The sequence below is a fragment of the Opisthocomus hoazin genome, chromosome 9, assembly GCF_030867145.1.
Source record: "Opisthocomus hoazin isolate bOpiHoa1 chromosome 9, bOpiHoa1.hap1, whole genome shotgun sequence".
Lineage (NCBI taxonomy): Eukaryota > Metazoa > Chordata > Aves > Opisthocomiformes > Opisthocomidae > Opisthocomus > Opisthocomus hoazin.
In genome coordinates this window covers 7,529,698-7,555,062 of record NC_134422.1, presented here as the reverse complement: position 1 = coordinate 7,555,062, position 25,365 = coordinate 7,529,698, and the positions used below count along the sequence as shown (strand labels likewise).

Below are 25,365 nucleotides of genomic sequence, written 5' to 3'. Positions count from 1 at the left end.
ATGAAGAAGTTAAACAGGACTGGGCCCAGTACTGACCCCTGGGGGACACCACTTGTTACCAGCCTCCAACTAGACTCAGCGCTGCTGATGACAACCCTCCGAGTTCTGCCATTCAGCCAGTTCTCAATCCACTTCACTGACCACTCATCCAGCCCACACTTCCTCAGCTTCCCTAGGAGGATATCATGGGAGACTCTGTCGAAAGCCTTGCTGAAGTCCAGGTAGACAACATCCACGGCTCTCCCTTCGTCTACCCAGCCGGTCATGTCATCGTAGAAAGCTATTAGATTGGTCAGGCATGATTTCCCCTTGGTGAATCCATGCTGACTACTCCTGATAACCTTCTTTTCTTCCACTTGCTTGATGATGGCCTCCAGGATAAGCTGCTCCATCACCTTTCCCGGGATGGAGGTGAGGCTGACCGGCCTGTAGTTCCCTGGGTCCTCCTTCTTGCCCTTTTTGAAGATTGGAGTGACATTGGCCTTTCTCCAGTCCTCGGGCACCTCTCCTGTCCTCCAGGACCTCTCAAAGATGATGGAGAGTGGCTCAGCAATGACATCCGCCAGCTCTCTCAGCACTCGTGAGTGCATTCCATCGGGGCCCATGGATTTGTGGACGTCCAGATCACTTAAGCGATCCCTCACACAGTCCTCCTCGACCAAGGGAAAGTCGTCCTCTTTGTAGGCTTCTTCTCTTACCTCCGGGGCCTGGGATTCCTGAGGGCCTGCCTTAGCACTGAAGACTGAAGCAAAGAAGGCATTCAGTAGCTCTGCCTTCTCCGCATCCTCCGTCACCAGGACACCCGCCTCATTCAGCAGCGGCCCCACATTGTCCCTAGCCTTCCTTTTGCTGCTGATGTAGTTGAAGAAGCCCTTCTTGTTGTTTTTGACATCCCTTGCCAGGTTCAATTCCAGGTGGGCCTTGGCCTTCCTCGTCGCATCCCTGCATGCTCTCACCACGTTCCTGTACTCTTCCCAAGTGGCCTGCCCCTCTTTCCACATTCCATGGACCTTTCTCTTCTGCCTGATCTCCGCTAGAAGCTCCTTGTTTAACCATGCAGGTCTCCTGCCTCCTTTACTCGATTTCTTTCTCAGGGGGATGCATTGCTCCTGTGCATGGAAGAAGTGTCGTTTAAAGAGCGACCAGCACTCATGGACCCCCCTTCCTTCGAGAGCCCTGGCCCACGGGATTCCTCCGAGTAGCTCCTTGAAGAGGGCAAAGTCAGCCCTCCTGAGGTCCAAGGTTTTGATCCTGCTTATCGCCCTGCTTCCTCCACGCAGGATCCTGAACTCAGCCATTTCATGGTCACTGCAGCCGAGTCTACCTCCAACCTTCACATGCTCCACCAGTCCCTCCTTGTTTGTTAACACAAGGTCCAGCAGCGCGCCTTTCCTTCTTGGGTCCTCCACCACTTGCATCAGAAAGTTATCATCGATGCTCTGTAGGAACCTCCTGGATTGCGCCTGCCTAGCTGTATGGTCTTCCCAGCTGATGTCAGGGTGGTTGAAGTCCCTCATGAGAACCAGGGCCTGTGACTGTGAGGCTGCTTGCAGCTGCCTGTAGAAGGCCTCATCAACCTCCTCCTCCTGGTCAGGTGGCCTGTAGTACACACCCACTGTAATGTCACTCTTATGAGCCTGTCCCTTATTTCTAACCCACAAGCTTTCAACTTGTTCCTCATTTGCCCCCGGGCCAAGCTCAATGCATTCTACTTGCTCCCTCACATATAGAGCAACTCCCCCACCTCTCCTTGTTGGTCTGTCCTTCCTAAAGAGTCTGTAGCCATCTATGACAGCATGCCAGTCATGTGAGTTGTCCCACCACGTTTCTGTGATGGCGACCAAGTCGTAGCCATCCTGCTGTATAATGGCTTCCAGCTCCTCCTGTTTATTGCCCATGCTACGTGCATTGGTGTAAACACACTTGAGCTGGGCTGTCAATCTCACCCCTGGCCTTGGCACGCCAAGCCTAGGCTCATCCCTAGTGAGCTGGGCAATATCCCCTTCCCCCTTCGAACCTAGTTTAAAGCATTTTATTAAGCTCAATACCTGTGGCACTAGCATTAGTGGATTTGTGGAAGTACGTCCCCCGGGGAGGGTCTGCAGTGCGTGTCTCTGGTGATCAGCCCTTGCTGGTACAGGCCAGGTGTTCTGCTGCTGTAGGACAGAATAGAATTAGCTTTTGGGAGAACAGCTTGCTGAGAAGGCAAGGCAGGTTTCACTGGTGTCTGAGGATAAAGAGTGTGCTGTAAACATCCAGATTATCTTGGAATATCACAAGCAATGGGTTTGTGCTGTGTAGCAGGCAAATGGTTGCATAATTACTGCTTACGTTTGCGTTAAGAAAATTTATTCACGATTAATGATGCTTATCTTTGTGCGGGACACCTGCCAAACAATTTATAGCCACGCGTACGATCTGCAGTTGCTTTTTTTTGTTGCTATTTAAAGTGTTTGGGATTATTCTAATTGCATCTAATGTATTTTAAATGGAGAGTGCTACCCTGGTGTCCTTGTCAGCATTCCCTACTCATACAAAAAAAGTAGGTCAGATTTACCCGTAACGGGGAAGGTCACAACTCCCGGTGAACTCAGGGGGAATTTAATTGATGTATGACAAGGCTGGAATCATGTCTCAGGTATAGATCAGTTTGAGTTGATCTTTTTCTAAGTTCAGTAATAAATACTGTATAATTCCACGTTGGAGCAGAGCCAGGCTGAACGTTGCTAAACCACAGCAATGGTGCAGAGTGACTAAAGAAACCTCTTGTCCCATGGAAACTTGCAGAAAGAGCCACTGGTCCCTGCTCGATGGGTGCAATCCGTGGAGAGTGAGGGGACAGAACTGGACCGTCAGTCTTTTGTCTTCCAGTGTTGGATGCTTTTGAGGACTCTGGTGCGTCTTGGACTAGCACCGTGCGTCTCGCGTGGAAACGTCTGCCCCTGGGTGCACATCTGGAGCTTGTGGTTGTCCGAGCAGTGGCTGGAAAATGGGAGAAGCTTCCCAGAGGCTTTTTTCCCTCCCTAGCTAAGCAGGTATTAATTAGACTGGGATTTGGTGCTAGAGGTTTCACTAACATCGAAAATGAGATTAAATTTTGAACACTTCAGAAATCAGATATTTATTTGTCAGCTGTATGCATATTTATTTATTTATACCATTTTGACACTATACTTGAATGCCTTGTTTTCAGCAGAAATGTAGGTTTCTAAATGGAAGTCTGTTATTTAAAACTGGTTTTATTCAGTCCTCTCATTAAGAGAATTAGCAGTGAATTAGAGAATGTAAATGCATTGTTATGATCATTAGAAAACTTGCGTATGGCTTTTTCAAGACTGCCTGTATATTCCCAGCCATTACACCTAATGTATGATATCCTTGTTTTTCTGAACAAGATTCCTTACAAACCAAACAAAGCTAAAAGGATGCTTGTGTCTAATCCTTCAAATATACAAAAACAGTATCTCATTATTTAATTTCATGAGAATCTATTAGTGCAGACTGTTAATTGGCTAGGCCTGTATTATAAAGGATATTGAATAAATTGAGATAATCAGTTTCGGAAAAGTGAGATATTTTTTGGAGTAAAACATATCTTGAACGTATTTAAGCAATTGCATGAATTTAATCATAAAAAGTCTTGGTGAAGTCAATTTTTAAAATGTAAATTTCATTTTTTTTCCTCCATTTTTCCTCTATATTTGCCAGTTTACAGCTAGCCATGCTGACACATTTGGGAGCTGAGATATACTGGAACTAAATTTGATGTGAAGTGTTGGTGGCCTTCCTAATGTAATTTATTCATGTTTCTGTAGATAGCATATGTTGCCTGTGCAATAATTTTTTATCGTATCAGGACAGAACAGCTACTGTTCCAAATTGTGTTATACAAACCTAGATATACAGACAGATTTTTATTGTGCTTTGCTGTGGTGTAAATCAGTGGACTCTATTGAGCTCTGCTGGGGTGGGTGAGATTAGAATCAGTCTCACGGTGTCTAATTTATTTCTATTTTTCCTGACTTAATGTAATCTCTGTTCTTGCTCCGTGGGGAGCAGCAGCCAGTTATCTTTGTAGTCCTGCCCAAAGAATGAACATATGCAAAACCCCTTGTTTTGGGCAGGAGGCTGCTACTCCCAGGGATTTACTGCTGTTTGCTGACCCTTGGTATGCTGAGATGAAGGCAGTGTGTTGAGGAAGCAGCCGATGAGCGCTACTGGTGCTTCATTAAAAATCTCAGCATTTTTGGCAGCTGTTACCTGAGGTTTCCTTGGATTTGCCCATTTCATGGGCATGTTGTTTTTACGGCATTCTGCTGGACCTGGAGAGCTGCCCTGCAATTCAGATGAGTGTTGTCTGTGCAGGGCTGGGCGTGCTGGCTGCCCTCCAGTACTTAAATCTGAGCATCTGAATAATTTCTTCCCTTGTTTTGCATTTTTGGGTGTGAACAGTGTTGGAGCCAATGTCACTAATTCTGTCTCTTTCCCTTGACAGAAAGTCGGTGACTCCGTTCTCTGACCGTCATAGATGGTAACTGCAATGCTGAAGGCACTGGGCGAGTTGCTCCTCCTCAGCTCTTCTGTGTGAGGTGAGCAGCCATCTAGATGGGCAAAATAAATTAATTGCAGGATGTCTGAGGGCCCCCTCTTTCTCTCTCAAGGACTTCCCTACTGTAGTTGCACGGGGAGAACTGAGGTCCTCTCTATGTCGTTTCTGAAGGATGCTCAAGATTTCTGAGCTTCACTTGTGCCTCATATAAGGCCACTTGTGGTCTGCGTTACATTGTCCGGGTGTTGTACTGAGTGGGTTGCATTCTGAACTAAATGTGAATTCTGAACTAAATTAACCTGGAAGACACGAGCAAAGGAATAACTCTGGTCGCTTGCCAGCATTGCTGTATTTGATCAGCTTGATGGTTTTTCAGGTCTTACCTGAAATGCCGCTCATCTGAAACGCAAGAATGAACTAAACCAGATAACAGATATTACATTGTATCTTCTACCGTAGTTAGTCAATATCTGATTAAATATAATTGCATGAATTTATCATGATAGAAACTGTCTGAGTAATTTAAATACAGCTTGAAATTAAAAGTTTTACTGTGTATTCAATATGTACTATTTTCAGGTTTATCTTCACTTTTTTTATCAAGACTGATGCTGTGTATTATGTATTATGACAATGCTGGTGTTCATAAGGTTGTGAATTTAATGGAATTTTCTGGACCAACCTTCTAATAACTGATAATTTTAATGAAAATCACCAAGGTTATGCCAGTGAAGACAAATCTTGAAGACAGGTGTTCTTGCTCTCCTTACGCTAATACAGATGTGACATTTTTTACTTATAAAAGTAGGATTAATCGCTAATAAGTAGAAGTATGTTGAGAATGTAAACATGGTATAAATACAAAAGCTATTACATAAGAAAAAATTAATATGTACATTTCCATCAGAAACTAGCTCTTGATTGATGTGGCATGTATCATGAACATTTTTTGAGACTTCAAAACTGTTCCCACTTGAATGCGGATGAAAATATCTTGAAACTCCTGTAAAATCTGCCTAAGAAAGTGGCTGTTTGGTCGTCTTTTGGGGTGAGAGAAACACAGATTTGAATTACTGGGCTAAATCAGAAATTGTAAGATTTTATTTTGTAACTTGTCTGGCAAAATCTCTCTTGCTTTGGAGCTTTTCTGCAGTCTGTAAACAATGTAGACATTCACTGCAGCAGGCATTTAGAAGTTGGGCTCCTGCTTTGTATGGGAGGCTGAGAGAGACATTCCTCCTTGCTTTCAATGCTGCACAGTGATTATTTTAATGAGTTGTACGGTGTAAAACTGCTCCAGCAACAGGACTTGGTCCATTCCTGTCTCAATCCCAGCGTGGTTCTGGTATCCATCTGAAATGTTGGAGAGCTTAATTAAAATCCTTTAATCAGAGAGACCTCTCCGGAGTAACTGGTTGCTGGTTGAACTCAAAGATCCGGGACATAAACACGAGTCCCAAATTCCAGAGAAATGCCCAAGTAATGCCTAGTTTTCCCTTTCAGGCTGGTTCGTCATGTACTGGTAGGCAGCCGCTGCTTCCCTGCTTTTCCTGCTGCATTTCTCATGTTTCTTTTGTGTATCCCATGTTCACACATGGTATGGAGCTGAAACAGTGCCAGGCCTGGTGTTTTGGTCAGGCATTGGAACAGGCTGTCCAGGGCAGTGGTGGAGTCCCCATCCCTGGAGATGTTCAAAAAACGTGTAGGTGTGGCACTTTGGGACATGGTTTAGCAGGCATGGTGGTACTGGGTTGATAGTTGGACCTGATGATTTTAGAGGTCTTTTCCAACCTTAATGATTCTGTGATTTCAGTTGTCAGGGATCTTAAATGTAGGACATGGCGTCTGTATTCAGAGCTGAATTTTGCACCTGGAATCTATTTTCGGCTTCGGTTTAGCCTGCCTGTAGCATGATAATAGTCACGCTAAAGGTAAATGAAATAGAGAAAGGAAGGGACACATCACAGACTGTTATCAGATCCCTTGCCATTTATTTGCACTGACAGATTTCTTCTGAAGAACCTGCTAAAAGCATTTCTGATGGCTGTATTGACAGGGTGGGACTAGAGGTCCTACGGGAGCTGGCCCTCTCCTCTCTCTCATTCGCCGCCTTTTCTCCCTCTCTTTCGCTGCCAATAGAGACTGTTCATAGACAGTCTCTATTAACAGACCTGTCCTCCCCGAATCTGGCACACAGGGACTATGAAACGCACAGCGGCCACCAGGTTACCCTTAGGTGGAGCCTGTTGCCCTGGTGTTTGAAGTCTTTTAGCAAGCTTTTTCTTTTTTTATTAATTCTAGGACCAAAGAAGACAAGAGACTGAATTATCTGAATTATGCTTCTACAACAGAACTGGGTTTCTTCTCATTGGGCATGGCAGAGCCTGGGGAAGTCCTTCCTCTTGTTTGTTTGCTTAATCTTACAAACAGCTGATCTGGAAGCCAGGAGAGGTCATCAGTTTGTGTGGAAAACAGGTAGGAAAAAGATATGTTGGCTTATTTACTAGATAATTCCTGCATTCAAAGATAGATTGATTGCCCTTTCGCCAATCTGTTCTAGCTCAATAATCAATTAAAAAATCTTGATAATGTCTTTTATTCTAAATTTTTTGGTAACTGAAAAATAGAGGGGTTTAATCTCTATTTTAAATTAGTAATCGTCATGTCTGTTGCAGTTATGCACCAGAGTGACTCTAGCGTATAATTCTGGGCTCCTGAATGCTTTTAATCCAACAGTAAAATTTTTAGTGGATCCTGGTAGCATTATCCTAATGTTCCTTCCTTTGAAATATTTAACCATTTTCTTTTCGTGTTTGAATGAAAAGGGCACACCAGCGTCTTTCAGGATGAACCGAGCCAGAAGTCCCTACTTTTGGTTGGTCTATTTGTAATTAACATTTCATTGGTACATTCAGTGAGTTGTTTCCGTCCATCAGTCAGATTGGACACATGGGGTGTTTGAATGTTCAAAATCGAGCACGCACAACGTTTGGAAACCTTTGTGAAGACGCATTGATAGCGCTGCGATTCCCGGTGACAGGGAGGAGGTAAAGAAGACATGGTATGACACAGATGCGTAAAGCTAGGCGGGGCGCATTGGATGCTTGTTTTGTAGCACAACACGACAACAAAGAACTTTCAGTGAAGTGGAAAGACTGGAAAATTTGGGAAATGTTTACTCAAAGTACTTCAACAGAAATACGCAACTGAGCCAGGGGTTTTGTTGCCCAGGATCCCTTTGAGGTTCGACCTTTTTTATGCCCGAGCAACAGAGCGATAAAATTCGATGGGAAAATAATTTCCCCCCCTGTTTTTTGGAGAGGTTCTTTGCTATTTTAGTTATTTGGGTTTTAATTGTAATTCTTTAGAAGATAAGAGACTGAATTAGCTGAATAATGAAACAGTTATTCTGTGAGGGCTCCTGTCCTTCTGGTAGGATCAGCGCAAGCTTCTCACCCTGCTCACTGGGATGGGAGCCTGAGGGCTGGTGAAGTGCTAGTGAAGTACAATCTGCTACTGTATTTCTAAAGACTTTTTTTACAATGCCTTGCATGAAAAATGAAGAGGAAATAACAACATAAACTGTCTTTCTGCAACTTTCTGTTGTTTACATGACTTTTTGAACAAGTTTGAAAGGTAGAGTTGTTTTCTTAAGACAAATTAGACCCTTCAGTGGTGTCTGTCTTCTCTTCGGTTCTGAAGTGTATTGTACTGTCATTCGTCTTTAGAGGTGTGTGTTGGAAGTCATAAAAATTTAATTTGACTTGATGATTCCAGCTGACAATAAAGAGATATCGATGCTTCAGAGGCGTCTGAGGCAGATATATTTAGAACTAAACAAGGTGGTGGGCAGGTCTGTGTGGACACGGGGTACTATGCTCTGCAAGCCCCGTGACGAGCTTGGTGTAACAGTCGGCCTCCCCGATGTGGAAGAAAATTGTCAGTTCTTGTGACTCCCACAGTGAATTAGAAATATCTGAGCTCCCAAGAGTTGTTTTCAAAATCTTAAATCCTAACAGTGTTTTGATGCACTTTCTATGCTTATGTAGTGACCCAAGATAGAAAACAACTTTGAGTGAAATGTTTTCCGAATGAAAATAACTTGGGAGTTTGAGCCACATTTGTTGTCCTGTTCGGCAATACCAGTGGGCTGAGATTTCTCTCAATAGTTTGATTTTTTTTTTTCTGCGGAAAAATCTTGGTAGAAAGGAAAAAATGTTTCTCCTTCTCTGGAGATATTCAAGACCCACCTGGACGCGGCCCTGTGCAACCTGCTCTGGGTGACCCTGCTTCGGCAGGGGGGTTGGACTAGATGACCCACAGAGGTCCCTTCCAACCCCTACTATTTTGTGATTCTGTGAAGAGCAGTGTCTTTTGCAGTGTCAGGGCATAGGAAATAAACTAGTGGGTTTCTTTCGATAGTTCTGTATGTGTTGCAGATTTAATTTGAGGCATTTGGAAGCACGTAGATCAAAATGAAATTGCAGTGACCTTGAAGTGAGCAGTAAATAGCAGCCTGCTGTCAGGGTGGCATATGTGGCTTGCTTTTGAATGTGTTTTTTTAATTTTGCTTGAAATGGTTTTTCAGATACAGTTAATCACAAAGTTGCATCTTTCTTTCAAAGATTACAGGGAAATGTTTTGGGAAGGGAGGGATGGTAACTTGAACGGAGCAGGTGGATGCAGAGAGGTGGAAGGGTTAACATAACCTGTTGCGGCAAGATATTATTAATAACATAGCTGCAAGATATTAATAATAACATAATTTTGGGGTGTAGATCATGGAGATCTTGGCCTAATGAGATCTATGGTTTGTATAGTAATAATAAAAAACCAATCATCCCGTAGTTTGAGGACTTCTGTGCCCAATACAAAAAATAATAAAAATTAAAGAAAAACACAGCACAGTGAACCTAAAATGAAACAGTTTTTAATGTCAGAACTGAGCAGATCCATTCTGATAGAAAGAAAACCTGCAGCTGTTGTCTTTTTTTTTAATGAAACATTCTAATGAGAAATGAGCAATCCCTAATGGGAAAGAAGATGATCTGTTTTGGTTTTAAATCTTGAATTGTCTGTTGCAAGCATGGCAAGTTCCTTACCTGCTGTAGAGAAATGCAGCTTCTTACCGAAATGCCATGCTTTATAATTAAATAAGATTATGCTACTGAAAGCTCTGACTTCAAGAAAATGAATTTATATGTGCTAAAGTAAATTTTCCTAGCACATAGAAGTCCAGAGATGCATACTTAATATGGATGGAAAAAAAGCCAAGCGTCGTATCAGCATGGATGTTTATAAACAGGCTGTTTTTCCAGCTAAGTCCTTGGCTTTATCTAATGAACACTCACACATTTTCGTGCTGGGCTTGGTGGTCTTGGTATAGGTGAAAGCAGTTGGACTGAAATCACCGCGTCTACAAAAAACCCAGGCTCTGTGTGTCTAAAATGGAAGAACTTGGCAGCGTGAGGTAGATTATACGTCCTCTTCCCTCAGCTGTTCAAAGGGCTAGCACTTGCGTTTTGCTTATTTGTGGCCTGTCTTAAAACCATTTATTTTTAGCTTTTGGTTTCTAGAGATGATGTATTAATGTCTAAATATCTTTACACTGTATCTTGGTTTCAAGACGTTTCTCGTCAGATACTTATTTTGTGACCACCAGCCTAAACATGAAAGCAATAATTATACCAATTAAATTACTCAGCAACCTCAAATAGCTGAATAATTTTCTGACATTTGCTAACTAACAAAGCACTCTCAGTGATACAATCTGGAGAAAATTTAATTGGATCTAAATCCTTGTAAATTAATAGTGTTTAATGCAATAGCCAATTAGCAAGTTGCCTGTTTCACCGTGTTGATTTTCTTCAACTCTTGAATGGTCCGAAAAGGGCCTGGAATTTCTGTAATGCAAATATGTTTTAATGACGGCCAGTCAGGCTTTTTTAACTGTAAGTAGAATATTGATACACAGATGAATCCACAGCATCATTCTAGCTGGTTTATTTTTTGGCAAAACTCTGAAATTTGGTTCAGAAGCCTAAATTAAATCTAAAAGATGTGCAACACAGGATACATTTTGGGTGCTTTACAGGAGAGGGGCTGATAATTAGGAGGACGAAATGCTGGAAATTAGCCCTCCCCAGAGACGCCTGCAACGGCTGCATGGGCAGGCTACAGTCTCACCATCGCTGCTGAGGTCTTCAACACCTCCATGAAGCACACCTCAGTCACCGTGCACGTGCTGTTCCCCCCAAAATACTGGCAGAAATTAAGGTGAAAAGAGACATACCCTATACAAGGTGGCTTTCGGAGCTAAAGTAGTGATGTAGCTTTGTTCTTAATAAGGGGAGTATTTTAAAAATGTTTTTTTTGGATGAAAACGTTCTCATTTTTAGGAAAATTGTTCTCTAATTTTGGTAAAATTCTGTTTTACATGGAAGCAATATTCTGTGTACCATGGGAGGGAGGAGGAGGACTATTAGAAACCCCCACGCGGTGTCCCGGTGAGTTCTCTGTCTGTAATTCTCTACCAGAAATGAGTCGGGATAGGGATTTAGCCCAGCAGGGACATGCTCCCTGCTTCGAATGAAGAGCACTGAAAGTGAGATATCAGACTGGGAAATGGATTTGTAATACTGCTGATCACAGCAGAGAGATTTTCATCTGAGGAAGAAGCCGTTCATGTTCTGGCGTTTGTGGGTTTCCGGGAGTAGGTGTGGTGAGCTGTAACTTCTCTTGCCCCAGGTGAACACGAAAAAACTTCAGTTCAGAGTTATTACCTATATTTGAAAGTCATTGTTAAAATAGGGTTAGCAAATGGGTTTTGATCATTAGTCTTTCTTCAGAAATAATCCATAATGGAAAGGGTACGAAATGAACTTTTCAGAGAACAACTTCTAACGTGGAGGAGCCTTTGAACTAGTTGTGAATGTGGGTGAGCCAGTTATGGCTAAGATGAGAAAGACCTTTTGTTCTCTGTTCTCAGATAATATTGCTCTTTCTCAAGATCCTAATTTCAGGAAAGCCAAGTGCAGGTTTGGAAGTTCTTTGACCTTAAGTCTTAAAAGATAAACTTTTACCTATGTACACCAGATATTAAAAGGAGTCCAGATCTTCAAAGCACAGTAGAGCTCAAACCTACTGAAGAGATCCAAAGATACCTCTGCAACAGGTGATATATTTCCAAAGGCTCTAGAAGATAAAGAAAGATAAGCCATTCCAGGTCAAGTGCTTTTTTTATTGAATAGGAAAACAATTTGTGAATGAAGCGCGAATGTCTTTTTAGTGATCTTTGTGTGGTATCTGCAAGTTCTATGATATTTCTCAGACTGATGCTTCCAAACTTCTCATTTTGTGCCAAACGTTCTAATTGTCGGTTATTCTTATGCTGTCTTGGTGGATGGAATTTAAAATATTTAAAGTCTAAAGTGGAAATTTAGCCTTGATTTAGTCAGATTTTGAATGATTCTAAGGTTCTGCACTGTACTAAGAGTTTAAGACTGCTCTCGAGGGTTATAGATTGCAACCTTCTCGTATTGACAGCAGCAACAGTTAATAAATAACTTTTGAAAAACCTGTTAAGTTCAATTCTAAAAGTAGTCAGATTGTTGCAGTGAACTTGATCATTGAAAAGCTGTTCTGGCATTATAAGCCTCCTTATATCCACCTTTATTCAGGATCAGTTTATAACTTTGTACTTGAGCCAGACTATTCTTTAATTTAAAAACTCTTCTTTTGGTAGTTGCTGCTAATGTATTTGCAATTTAAGGATACCAGGCTATTCCGGACCAGTGTTAGTAAACATATCCTCTTTGAACAGGTTTGTCAAACTAAATCTTTTCTAGATATTGCTCCTCAGAATTATATCTCACATGAGGTTTCACCCACTGATATTTTACAATTTTAATTAGAAATGCCTAGCTTAAAATATCGCAGAATCATATAGGTGATGCTCTTTTTGAATATTTTGTAATAAACAGTTTAATTTGAAGTAGTTTAGTTGTTTTTAATCTGTTGGTAGAGTTTCATTAAGTAGCTGTTAAAAAAAGTGATTTAAATATAAAAAAATGACTTTAAAATTTGTTCTAAATTGGTCTAAAATAATTTTATGGGACAATATAAATTATACTTTTATTTCTGCAAAACTTTTGAAAAAAACCAGTAATACTTGAAAATTTGTACAGAAAGTTGTTTGGCAAAATTTCATTAGCGGCAAAACTTAATGTACTGGCTGCTATCGGTCACTAATATTTGAGAAGATTTAAGGGTGGCCTCAAAGCCAATCTCATATTTCCTCAGACAGGAGTGCAGTTGTTTCAGGTTGTTAAATATTTGGTTTTCTGTCCTTATTATTCCTTACACTTTCCTATGCACATTTCCACCTTTCTGGTCCATGCATCTCTAAATGTTATGGCATATGCTTCTGCTCCTTCACCTCACCCTGATCGTTCCAATTCTGATATGGTATCCTCATCTGGTATTGTTTCCTCAACAGCTGAATTCAGCTTAGAATGATAGGATCATAGAATGGTTTGGGTTGGAAGAGACCTTAAAGATCATCTGGTTCCAACCCCCTGCCATGAGCAGGGACATCTTCCACCAGCCCAGGTTGCTCAGAGCTCCATCCAACCTGGTCTTGAACACTTCCAGGGAGGGGGCATCCACAGCTTCTCTGGGCAACCTGTCCCAGTGTTTCACCACCCTCATGGTGAATAATTTCTTCCTAATATCTAATCTAAATCTGCCCTCTTTTAGTTTACAGCCGTTCCCCCTTGTCCTATCACTACACACCCTTGTGAAAAGTCCTTCTCTATCCTTCCTGTAGGCCCCTTCAGGTACTGTAACTTGTCTTGGAGTTGTGGCGACACATCTGCTGCTTACTCTGTAACCCTTTGCAGTGGTTGTACAACAAATTATTTAGGTGGGTGAGGCGTTTCAAAGGTGGTGGAGACCTTGTGTCATCAGGCAGTAAGTACTTGAGAGTTTGTCAGAGAACCAGAGAAATGCACATGATTAAGAGCTCGAGCTCTCTCCTGAAGAACCTTTCCTATGCTGGAAGCTCACCTTCCAGCCTGGCCTGTCCTCCAGGTGCTCGAGGTCTGCTGCTGTAGTGCGTCGATGTGCCATGGCAGCCCATTGCATTCCTGCCTGGGTCCTGCCACCATAGCTTCTGGATTTATCCTCAACCCACAGGGCTAAAGCTCAGCGTGTGGGACGTGGCTGAAGAACCGGCCTCGCGGGCCCAGGGCATACCATCCAGTGTCAGAGACATCGGAATTGTTCCTGGAGGAGTTTGGGAAGTGTAAGCAAGAGGTGCAGAAATGGTTAAATTGTTGCTGTTTTCCCTTGTCTCTAAAACTTGGCATACTCTTACTAGCTCTGGTTTCCTGCAGGGACTAGAAGACACCAGTGAGACATCCTTGGTGGCACTGCATACAGAAAGAGTTGCTGGCTTCGGTATTTTTTCCTAGAGAAACGCACTACAGCGAGCAATACGGGAAGCACTGAGTATCAGTCACATTAAAAAGGCAGGCAAAGGAGGACCTGAAATGACACTGAAATATATGTTAAAATTAACACTTTCTATAGGTGGAGATAATACGTGGAGTGCTTGTTCCTCGGCAGATCCAAGTACAGTGCAGCAACCGGGCTGCAGACTTGCTGAGTTCAGACGTGAGCTCTGACAGCGTGTGCCTGGTGATGTTGTTATTGCTGGGCTTGCCACAACTCTTTCAGCAGTTCTTCTGCACAAAGACTGCGCGGTTTAACAAATATCTTTGTCTAACCGACATCAAGTGTTCAGTAGGTGGTGGTTTAAACTAGATTACACAGGAGATCTGCACTAATCTTTTAATGTCCCTCTTCTCTTCCCGAGAATAATAGTTTTTGAGAATAAGGTGCTTTTTTCTGTTTTTTGTTGGTATTGGGAAAAGTATAAGTTAGGCGTCTTATCCTTTTCTTTCCTCAATAGTTACTATGGGAACAGAGCTGCGGGTCACAGGGGAAAATCTGCAAAAATGGTTTCTTTTAAATTGTTCATTTAAAAAAAAAAAGATAGCTGATTATTGGAATAGTGGTACTTTTCATTCAACTTTGTTGGATTGTATTGTTGTACATATTTCACTCACAAGAGAAGCACAGTGAGTGGGAAGAAAAACAGATGGGGATGTTTTTGTACTTTTTCCTTGGGGTTAATATTTTTTAATTGAATGCAGCTGTTGGAAAGATTTCTGTTGTTACGTATAGGCGGAGCATTAAAAATGGATGATCACATTTCCAGCCTGTTTTGGCGGAGTATTAGAGTTAATTGTTCTGCTGCCCTTGTTCAGAACCTTGCAGGTTTTTTTTAATAATTATATCTTTGGTTAGTTAGAAGAAGAGTTTTACTTAGCCACTTAATTGAACAATTTCAGTATGTCGGCATAATAATTTCCTCATTCAGCTCTTGTGTACAGCAGAATTATTGTGGGTGAAAATATCAAAATTATTTTATATTAGAAATCCCGAAGATGCACGTTGTTGTTCTCAGTATGCAGATATTAGAATTGACTCTTTCTAGGGACACAAGTTTTGCGTAGTCTGCCCACTGATACCCGTATTTCTCTAGATTTTTTTTTTTTCCCCTGGTGTGTATGGGAACAGTCCTGCTGTAATCTACTTAATCTTTTTTTTGTTTTGTTTTTTTTTTTTTGTTTAAAAAATAATTTAAATGGTAAAAGCCAGGAACACAAAATGGAGAAATTAGAAGGAATGGGGGGATATTTCATGGTAATCCAGATTATTGACCTAGTGTTATGGTTCATTTTAATCACCCTTAGCTGGTTGATGTATTAAGGGGGCATTTCATTACAGTGAGTAGTTTTGAATACAGGAGTTTCAGTCTGCATAGAGAATTCCTGCTGAGATCAGTAGGAGTGTGGTGTGTGAATCCAGAGGTAGTATCTGGTCCTTACTGTTGCCTGGTGTCGACCACTTTGTAGACTTCTGCAGTTCCTTCTTCTAGAGACCTTTTAAAGTATATGGTTAAATGTATTTCCGTGTCATACTTGCGCATTATAGCAATTTAGGATGATGGAGCTAAATTTGGGAAAGCGTGTTAAAACCTCATTATAGCAGTTCTGAATAAGCTGGTTGTGTGTGCTGGGGGATGAGCTGTAGACAGTTGCTGAAGTACATCCAGCTTTTGGTGTGGCATGTCCTGGAAGGCTAGCCATGAAAAATCACTTTTCGAATGAGAACTTAATAAAAACTTTCCTGCTCTGAACGCTAAGCCCCACTCCCTGTGCGGTTGGCGGTTTCATTTCTTTCTCAGCAGTTGGGTAATGATTATGGCTCCAGATGCTGCAGGAGTGATAAAGAGAGTGATTAATTTCCCTGGAAAGGGCATATGTTCAAAGAGGCGCCAGCCCAGTGCCTCAAACGCGGAGCCCACATCGCTGCCGCGCCGCGGCTCGCACGCCGCGCTACCCAGCTGTTCCTGGGGAAAGGACCAGTAAACCCGCGTCATTTCTCCTAAGCCAGTATGTTTGCTGCTTGGTTTTGCCCGCTCGTTGGTGTATAACTTTTTTCCCCTCGCTATATTCCACAGGATCTGGTTTTAAAAGCTCTTTGTGTCTTTCTGTAGAGCAGTGCAGAAGACTTTGAGGAGGGGCTGATGCCACCAGCGCAGCCCAGTAGCTGCGAACGAGTTCAGAGTTGTGTTTATACCCTGTACAGAACGGCGTGGTAGTGAAAGGATTCATACTCCCTGGCACAGGCAGCAGCGACTTTAGAAGTGTTCCTACGCTTTCTTTGCAGGGATAGTTCACGCTGTATGACTTGCTGAAAAATCCTGACATTTAAAGTGTTACCTTTTCAGTATACTTAAAAAATGAAATGTTTAAGGTAAGTACTGCAGTAAGTCTTTATTAGGACTTTATTGACCTATTGAATAGGTCAACAGAAGTATGAAACGTGGCTGGTGGTGCCAGCCACGTGATTAAATACGGGGCGAGGGGGTGTCTGGTGTTTATTGTGTTATCACCTGAACTTTTTCACTGATTGGTGTCCTCTGCGGTTTATTCTGTCACCTCTGAGATCCAAAGACCTTCAAATATCAATAGTTTAAAAATATCCACCTATGTGTGAGGCATGTTTTACTTCTCTGCGGTATGACATTTATAACCATAATTTTCACAGGTTTGAAGCTGCTGAAGACAAAAATAAATTCAGTACATGTGACATCTTTAAGATCTTTTGACCCATTAGTTAAATAGATTTATATCAGCCAATTGCTTTTAAGCAAAATAAGCACTTTTCTTCTAGCTATTGAAAATTGTCACAGTGGAGACGCTAGATACAGGAAAATAATTTCTGTATATTTAATAAATTCTGATGTGTATTAGCTGCATAGTTTTGAAGCAGCTGCCTGGATGGAGTAGAGAATTGGAGTTTTTACAGGCAAGGATTAAAAGGAGGATTACAATGATGAAACACCAGGAACTTTTTAGAAGTTCGTTTACTAAATAGGGTGCACATAAGGTAGCGCTCGTGTAAATTTTTTATTGCTATTCCCGTAATAGTCTTGCTTGTGTTAATAGATTAATGCTGTATTCAAGTGGAAGTAAAAATGAATTTCAATAAATTGTTTGCAACTCTGTGTATTAAATGTGTACGCTGTATGACTAGAATAAGTGACTTATCTAAGTTTCAATATTTTCAGTTAAAACTAATTCAGTACATCTATTTTTCAACTGGCTTTAAATATTTCATAACCCACGTATAGTTGTATCTTGATTTAAACCATTGTGATGTGAAAATTTGTGATTCTGCAGATGTGTATCCCCGAACTTAGCTTTATTCACTGTCAGTGGTGAGCTTGTAAAGTGTGAGGTTGTGTCTGTGCTGAACAGGTAGCCGAAGTATATTACTTCTGAAGTTGTAGAAATCCGATAAAGGGGGTTTATCTGAACTTTAACTATTATTAAGCACACTTTTCTCTCAAGGAAATATCAGTCTTCTATCTTCTGCATTCCTCTGCAAAGTCCTAAGAAAACCTTACTTTTAGAATTGGCTCCAAACATGATAAAGTGTGTGGGAAAAAAAAGAAAAGCTAAGTATATCCTTGTGTATAGAGGTGTAGCACTGAAATGAAAGTTGTATGGTGAGTCTGAGTGTTCAATTTGTCGCTTACATGTTACTGTCTGTGTGTGTGTATGTTTGTACATTAGTTTGTGTGTGCATTTATGCGTCTGTAGAATTGTGTTGCCATCTAGCCAAGGACACTGGTGCAGCGGCAGAAATGGAAACGTAGCTGCGACGTTTTGAAGACTTGGAGAAGCATCAAGTTAGAGACAGGGCAGTCAGAGTAAATGATGGCAGTAATGTTACTGTGCCCTAAGGGTCTTGCAAAGTGCAGTACTTAAAACCCAATTTTTGCTTTGTAGATAAGTGAGCATGTCTCAGTTAAGTCAATATACGTGTGCAACAGATGATAAAGCTTGCTATTACACACCTTCTTTCATATTTTTCATACTTAGTGCTTTAAAGGTAACATTATATTTATGTTCGAAACGCTTTAAAGTACTTTATGCTTTTTGTTACGAGCTTTCGAACATGTTGCTTGGTTTAGTAATCGGAGCTCAGGCAGCCTGAAATTTTCACTCTCGTGTTAGGTATTTATTGATGGCTAAATGACTACTGACCTTTGCTAGGACTCTCTCCAAAAAAGCAGGGAGTGACACCAGGGGATAACAAATCAAATTGAAAAGCAGGTGAGAAGATGTAATTCTACACAGTTACATTTAAATATTGAAGGGGCTGCTCTTTTGAATGAAAACAAAGGTGAAAAACAAACAAAAAAATCCCTGCTTTGCCTATAGATATATTAAAATTGTAATGTACTCAGATATATATAAAAAAAAGTTTTCCCTATTCATCATCTTCACTGTGATTTACTTGTCCTTGATTGATTTTTTTAAATAGATGAGCCAGCTTTCAAAGTCCTCAAAATGATTAAATTATTACAGCACACAGGGCCCCAAATGAGATTTAAGGTATTTTGATACAGTTTATGGAATAAACCGGTGAGCAGATGCTGAGGATGGAAAGTTGCTGGTGCCTAAATCTGCTGGATGATTCTGCAGGCAGGAGATTCCCCATAGGCCTTAACTCAAAGGTCAGGAGCTAACCTTAGTATATGCTGTTTAATACAATATCGTTGGGATAAGTATATTGTAACTAGATGTCTGTGTGTCTTGGTGTATCAGGAGCTAAAGAAATGGTAAACTTGCAGCGTTCTGAATATATTACCAAATAAAGCTATGCAGCATTCAGTAAAGCAATTACATAAAAAGTACTACGGTCAACTTCATTTCCAATATTAGCAGTAATAATCAATCATTTTCAATCCAGGGGACGGTCTAGTTGCTTTTTGTTGCTGCTTTGGAAGGTTACGTTACTCGGTTATCTTGCAGCTGAGCAATCTTTTCATGTTTGCTTCATGAGGATTTTATAAATGTTCTTCCTTTTAATCTCGGTATTTTGGTGTTGGCCATTTTGTAGGAGTTAAAAAATTGCCCTAACCTTTTCTCATCCCCAAATCACTTCTTGCAGTTCTTAAACATTTTTGAATTAGAAGACCTAATTGTCACGAGCAACAGATGAATTTTTTTACTCTGTTTATCTGTATAAAATCTCCTTTTTTTTCTCCTTGTGCTGGTGTTGCCACTTTTCCTTGTGGTGGAATAAGCATCCTACGTGAGTAATCTCCTTCAGCTTCATCCAGCCCTTGTTCCTGTGCAGTTTGAGGACTTTTCTTCCTTTGGCACACTTCAGATCGTGAGCCTGACCTCCTTGCAGAGCCTGCTCTTCAGGCTGATGCCCGCGACCGACGGTGGTTTCCCTCCTCTGCTCTGTTCTCGGCTGCGCGGGCAGTGCACTGTGGGCTCTGCTGTAGATCGCTGCTGGTGGATGTTGGTTGGTACTAGTGAGGTACCCCTATGTAATTCCTTCCCCAATCGGGTAGTTCGGCAAATGGCTAAGGACGATGGTGGTACCGCCATTAGGATAGTACTAGTAGGTTGGTACTTCAACAAAAAGACACATGAAAAAATGGGAAAAAGATGATTTCCATCAAGCTTTCTTCCTGCTTCATCTCTCAAGGACAACAGGTATACTGGGTGGTTGACTGATAAAGCAACAGACTTGATTCAACTTTTTAAATAAAGTATAAGTTTTATAGGGCCTGACTCCTCTCCTCCTGCTTCTCCTCCTGCTCCTGCTCCTCCTCCTCCTCCTCCTCCCCTCCCCTCCCCTCCCCTTCCCTCCCCTCCTCTCCTCTCCCCTCTCCTCTCCTCTCCCCAGAAGCCAGGATACTTTGTGAAAGATCCTTGTTTTCAGGTCTTCTGGCCTGAAATTCTAGCCAATCCTTTTTACATGTAGACATTGCCATTTAGACAATATTAATCACAATGCAAAGTACTAACTCTTAGGCAAAAGGATAGATAACTCGTTTTCGTAGGTGTGAACCTAGCTAACAGTTAGTTGAATTACTATATCCTGACTGATGCCCAATGGCCCATAAATTTACTTCCTCCATTGACTAGTAAAATTAGCATATTTTGCGTGAATAAAAACTAAAAGGTCTATAGCATTTCAGTTTTTTTCCTGTTTAAATAGCAATTGAAGCAGCTGGGAGGTTTGAGCTTAAGAATAAATTATCAGAGATTTGTTTCTTTTTATGTCTTTGGTATTGGCAAAGCTGCCTGTTAATGTATTGCTGATGAATTGTTTAAATTTTTATTTTAATCGTAACAGTTTTATCATGCCTGGCCTGACTATACGTGTTAGTGCCCATAATTGTCCTGCTGTCCTGTGGACACATACACTTGTTCTGGTCAGCTTGTCTTCAGGTAGCTGTTAAGATGTGGAAGATCCATACATCTGAATGAATTTCTGTTGTGGTGTTTTTTATTTTTACTCTTTATTAACATAAATCTATTCAGTCTGACTTCTCTTGTCTTTATGCACTGAAGGCTGCACGGAGGTGGCATAGGATGTTACATGAAGCTGGTGATTGTTAATGTCATGAATTATTCTAGGCTGGCTTTTTTTTTTTTAAACTAGGTTGGTAAATGCCATATGTAAAATTTCATAACTTTCTCATAAATTCCTTTTAGTATCTCTCTGGAGACTCTATTGATAAACTTTCCCTTAAGCATACATACAAATTAAATGTGAGAACCTGCGGCTAAAAGAAATTGCTCCGAGGCAATGATTCACAAGGATGAAAAATCAATAAGAGTTTCATTAAGGAAAGAGAGAAGGTTTAGACAGGCTCTTTGCTTTGCTTTCCTATGGAAAGTAGAGGGAGAAACCATTGATCATTTTATTCAGCTTTATTCTTAGAAGTAGGAGTCACGATGTTGATGTGGGTATTTTGAAGCATAAATGTGGCTGGGTGGAATGATCTGGCATCTGTGTTCTCTTTGACTGTGTCCCCGGTGTCTCGTTCCAAATTCTCCTCCTTCAGCTCTTCCTTTTCATTTGTATGAGCGGCACCTGCTGAGCATGGAATTATCCTCTGGAGAAGCTGCCTCGGTTGGTAACGCGGGACCTGTTTAAGCGAGTGTATTTGTGCAGGAGGTTACAGCGTGGACTTGCAGAGCTGCTGCCAAAGGGAGCTGTGTCCTCCCCTGGGTAGAGGCTTCCACCCATAGCTCTGCTTCCCAGCGGGTTGGGTTGGGTGACTGTGCTGGATGAGGTGATTCAGGTAGCCAATGTCATAGAATCACAGAATGGTTTGGGTTGGAAGGGACCTTAAAGATCACCCAATTCCAATCCCCCTGCCACGGGCAGGGACACCTTCCACCAGACCAGGTTGCTCAAAGCCTCGTCCAGCCTGGCCTTGAACTCTGCCAAGGAGGGGGCAGCCACAGCTTCTCTGGGCAACCTGGGCCAGGGCCTCACCACCCTCAGAGTGAAGAATTTCTTTCTTATATCCAATCTTAATCTACCGTCTTTTAGTTTAAAGCCATTCCCCCCTTGTCCTGTCCCTACACGGCCTTGTAAAAGTCCCTCTCCAGCTGTCTTGTAGGCCCCTTCAGGTACTGGAAGGCTGCAATAAGGTCTCCAATATGATGGAAACTATATTTTTCTATGTATCTTTGAGGGTTTTCTGTTGAACCAGCTGTCTGAGAAGTGACCTGCCCTGCGGCAGCTGTGGTGCTCATGAGCAATAGGAGAGCAGGTGGGTGCTGCGTGGGCAGGGAAGGGTGCTGAGACCAGCCCCGGCGTGGGAGCTGCGTGGGTGAGCGTGCACGTAGACGCTGACACGGATGCCCGCTCGCGCTGTGCGTAGGAGCTCCTCTCTGCTGGGAAGATTGTGTTTGTGGAAGCTGGACTTCTATAGCAACCGTATTTCCCTGTCATAACTCTCAGGGTTGGTTTGTTTTTTTTTAGTTTTGCTATTAAAACTTGGTGATGACACATGTTAACGATCTTACAGTGACATTCGGCAGTTGTACATCTGTTTGTTTTCATTAAATACTGTTTTTTGAAAAGTTTTAGCGGCGATCCGATTAAAACGCGCTTAGGATGGAAAACCTGGCAGAGGCTCTCTCAGCCAAGAGCAAATTTATTTCTCCAAGCTTGTTTAAAAAGACCAGGAATGCTGGCAGGGTTGAATAGTAAATATGAGCTGTACATCTTGTTCAGCGGGCTGCTTTTGGCTGCCTTGCATGAACCCAACAAGTGAGTAAGTGAAACGCACGTGACTGAGGGCTCTGACAGAGTTGCGCTGGTGGATTAAAATCTGATGAGTGAAGCTGCTGCCACCCCTGACCATCTGCCCCGCTCTCTGCCGTGCATCCCAGAACGGCGATATTAGGTCTGCTCAGGAATCAGCTTTTATAAAACGGTTTTTAGTCTGGAATGTTTAAGTAAGCTGAACCAGGGCTGGTTTATTTTAATACACTTCTCCTAAATGGCTTTGGGGGAGCTTTCAGGCTGCCCCAGCTGTCTAACAAGGCATGCTGAAAATGGGATGTTTTTTGTATTTCTGAGGCTGACTTAGGTAACGTGCTCGTGCTGCTTCCTCGCTTACACCTTCCTGCCCCGCTGCTCTGTGTAAATGCAGATGTGCGCCGTTATGTGCTTGCTCTGCTCCGGCACTGGGGCTGATGGCGTCCACAGCCCGGAGCATCCCTGTACCGCGCTTCCCTGCGCAGCATCGCCCGTCCCGAGAGCCAGTGCAAATCCTGCTCTCAGCCCAAAGTTTCTTCTCAGTGTATTTCAAATTGGGGTCCTTTTTACCACCCCAGTCCTGCAGAAGCACTGCTACCTATTTGTAAATACTTAATCTTAACAGCAAGGTATAATTTGTTACTCAGATATTTGTATGATAACATATACAGTGATTGCTAAACTTATATCTTCATCTGCAGAGCATCCAAACTGTGATTTAGGGAAATCTTTTGCTTGGTTTTAGAGTAAAATTGGGTTAAAATTGTTTAGCTGAAGCAAATGTGGTGCGCCACAAACCCGTGCTGAGTCGTGTTAAATGCAGTAGACAGTAATGAACAAGTGTTTGGGGCTGAAAGTCCCATGCCTCGAAGGGCTGTGGGCTGCCGGGTGACCTCCTCACCTTTCCCAGTTTTTGAACACTGGCAAGTGAACAGATTGGATCAGATCTTGTTTCAGCATCATCTGTTTCCACAGCTGAAGCTCCCATATGATCAGATCGTATAAATTATTTAAGATGCAGAAGCTGTGTAACCGGAGTCTCCAGTAAAGGTTAAGGCTCCATCTGTTCTGCCAACCTCGAGGACTGCGCATTTCGCGGCATCGTTGGTGTTGCTGCATGACATCAGAAGAGTCAGGAACGCTCAGATGTGCCCCAGACTGTTGCTTCACATTTGCTTCACAGCAGTGAAGACCTCACCACGTTAGCACCGTGCGCCTGGGACGCTCTTGGCCCAAGCTCATTCGCAGTCAGTCGGTGCTGCCAAGTGCACCTTCGGCACCGGCTTTAGCATCCTCTGACAAAACCTGGGCTGGACTGTGTACAGTGCCGAGAGAAAACATACAGCATCATGGTCTGAGAGGTTCTTGTGCAGCAGGAGGAGAAGACAAAAAAATTAAATAGGAAAAAAAAGAAATCCAGTCTTTTGACTTCCTACTGTACATACTCTGTCTGGTTTAAATTGTATTTTCAATTTAAAATCTCAGGGCTAATCGGTATTTTGGTGATTCTATCCAGAAATGAGGGCAGCAGCCTTTATTATGTAACAAAACCAAATTAAATTATTCCATGCACAGGTGATGAAGAGAATAAGACTAGAGTTTTGGAATTTAAAACTCTTTTTCCAAGTTTCAATGCTGACCACCTCCTCCTCTCGAAGAGCAGGAGTCGAGTCTCGGAAAAGCTGTCTGAAAGAGAGTTTTGCTTTGTGACTTTAAAGTCAAGTATTGACACAGTTTTCTGGTTTCTCCTCAAACCCAAGTAAAATACATATTCTCTGTGTACTATATTCTACATGTATAAATGAAACAGAGGAATGCATTTTCTTCAAATCTGCATGGCTTCAGGTGCAGGTTTATGGAGTTGCTCCAAACATCACGGCTGCTTACAATAACATTGTGAGAGTAAGGATGGGTGAAGCTTGGTCTCCTAGATGAAGTTTGCAAACTTCTAAAGCTTAATTTTCAGAGCTTCATTTTCTCCTGTTCCGTTCATTGTAGCCCATCTTGGAGTCTTTTTCTGAAGGCTGGCTGATTTCCCTGCAGTTAGAAACCAGGCGGAATGATAGATAAAATATCTACTGTGAAACTCTTGTGTCATTTTTCTATACATAGTAGTTACGGTCTAGCCTTGCATTCTTCTGATACAGAAACAAAAACCCGGGTACCGTGTTCCTGCTTTTTTCCAAGACCAATGTATAAAGCCTGAAGAGGTGTGGTGGTGACAGCTGGCTGGTACCACTGGTGTTACAGGTTGTTAGAGGTAGCGTTAATGGGCTCTGTTCTGGAGAGATTTATAGCTCACAGCTTTTGGAGAGAAGGAGAACAACCGAAGCTAAATAAAGTAGGGTTGTTGTTTTTTGGTTTTTTTTTGTAATTTGCGGAGATTTTTAGACAGAGATTTTGTTTGGCAGACCTGCCTGGCCTCATCAAAAACTTTTTTGTGTGTGTGAGATAGCTAGCTCAAAAACAGAATAATTTTGACCACCATACTGTCATATTAATGCTCAGCACTTTGCAGCTGTCGAAGACGGATCGGATGGAGCTGATGTGGGGTTGGTACCGGACCGATGCAGGCTTTTATGGACGGCAGCAGCACAGGCAGTGTAGAGGCTCTGGAGAAACCCTGTCCTCTGTTGCCTGCAGAGTCACAGAATCACAGAATCACAGAATAGTAGGGGTTGGAAGGGACCTCTGTGGGTCATCTAGTCCAACCCCCCCGCCGAAGCAGGGTCACCTACAGCAGGCTGCACAGGACCTTGTCCAGGCGGGTCTTGAATATCTCCAGAGAAGGAGACTCCACAACCTCCCTGGGCAGCCTGTTCCAGTGCTCCGTCACCCTCAGAGAGAAGAAGTTCCTCCTCATGTTCAGACGGAACTTCCTGTGCCTCAGTTTGTGCCCATTACCCCTTGTCCTGTCACTGGGCACCACTGAAAAGAGCTTGTCCCCATCCTCCTGACACCCACCCTTCAGATATTTGTAGGCATTTATAAGGTCCCCTCGCAGCCTTCTCTTCTTCAGGCTGAACAAGCCCAGTTCCCTCAACCTCTCCTCGTAGTGGAGATGCTCCAGTCCCCTCACCATCCTTGTAGCC

The 25,365-nt window shown here is 42.3% G+C and overlaps 1 protein-coding gene across 1 annotated transcript in view; it reads left to right on the top strand.

Moving 5' to 3' along the window:
- THSD7B (thrombospondin type 1 domain containing 7B) overlaps positions 1 to 25,365 on the top strand; it is a 349,180-nt gene that overhangs the window by 59,965 nt on the left and 263,850 nt on the right. The window contains exons 2-3 of the mRNA XM_075430128.1: positions 4,496 to 4,589; positions 6,851 to 7,024. Of these exons, the coding sequence (XP_075286243.1) occupies positions 6,886 to 7,024 (139 nt within the window). The 5' untranslated portion in view covers positions 4,496 to 4,589; positions 6,851 to 6,885. The remainder of the gene's footprint in view (positions 1 to 4,495; positions 4,590 to 6,850; positions 7,025 to 25,365) is intronic.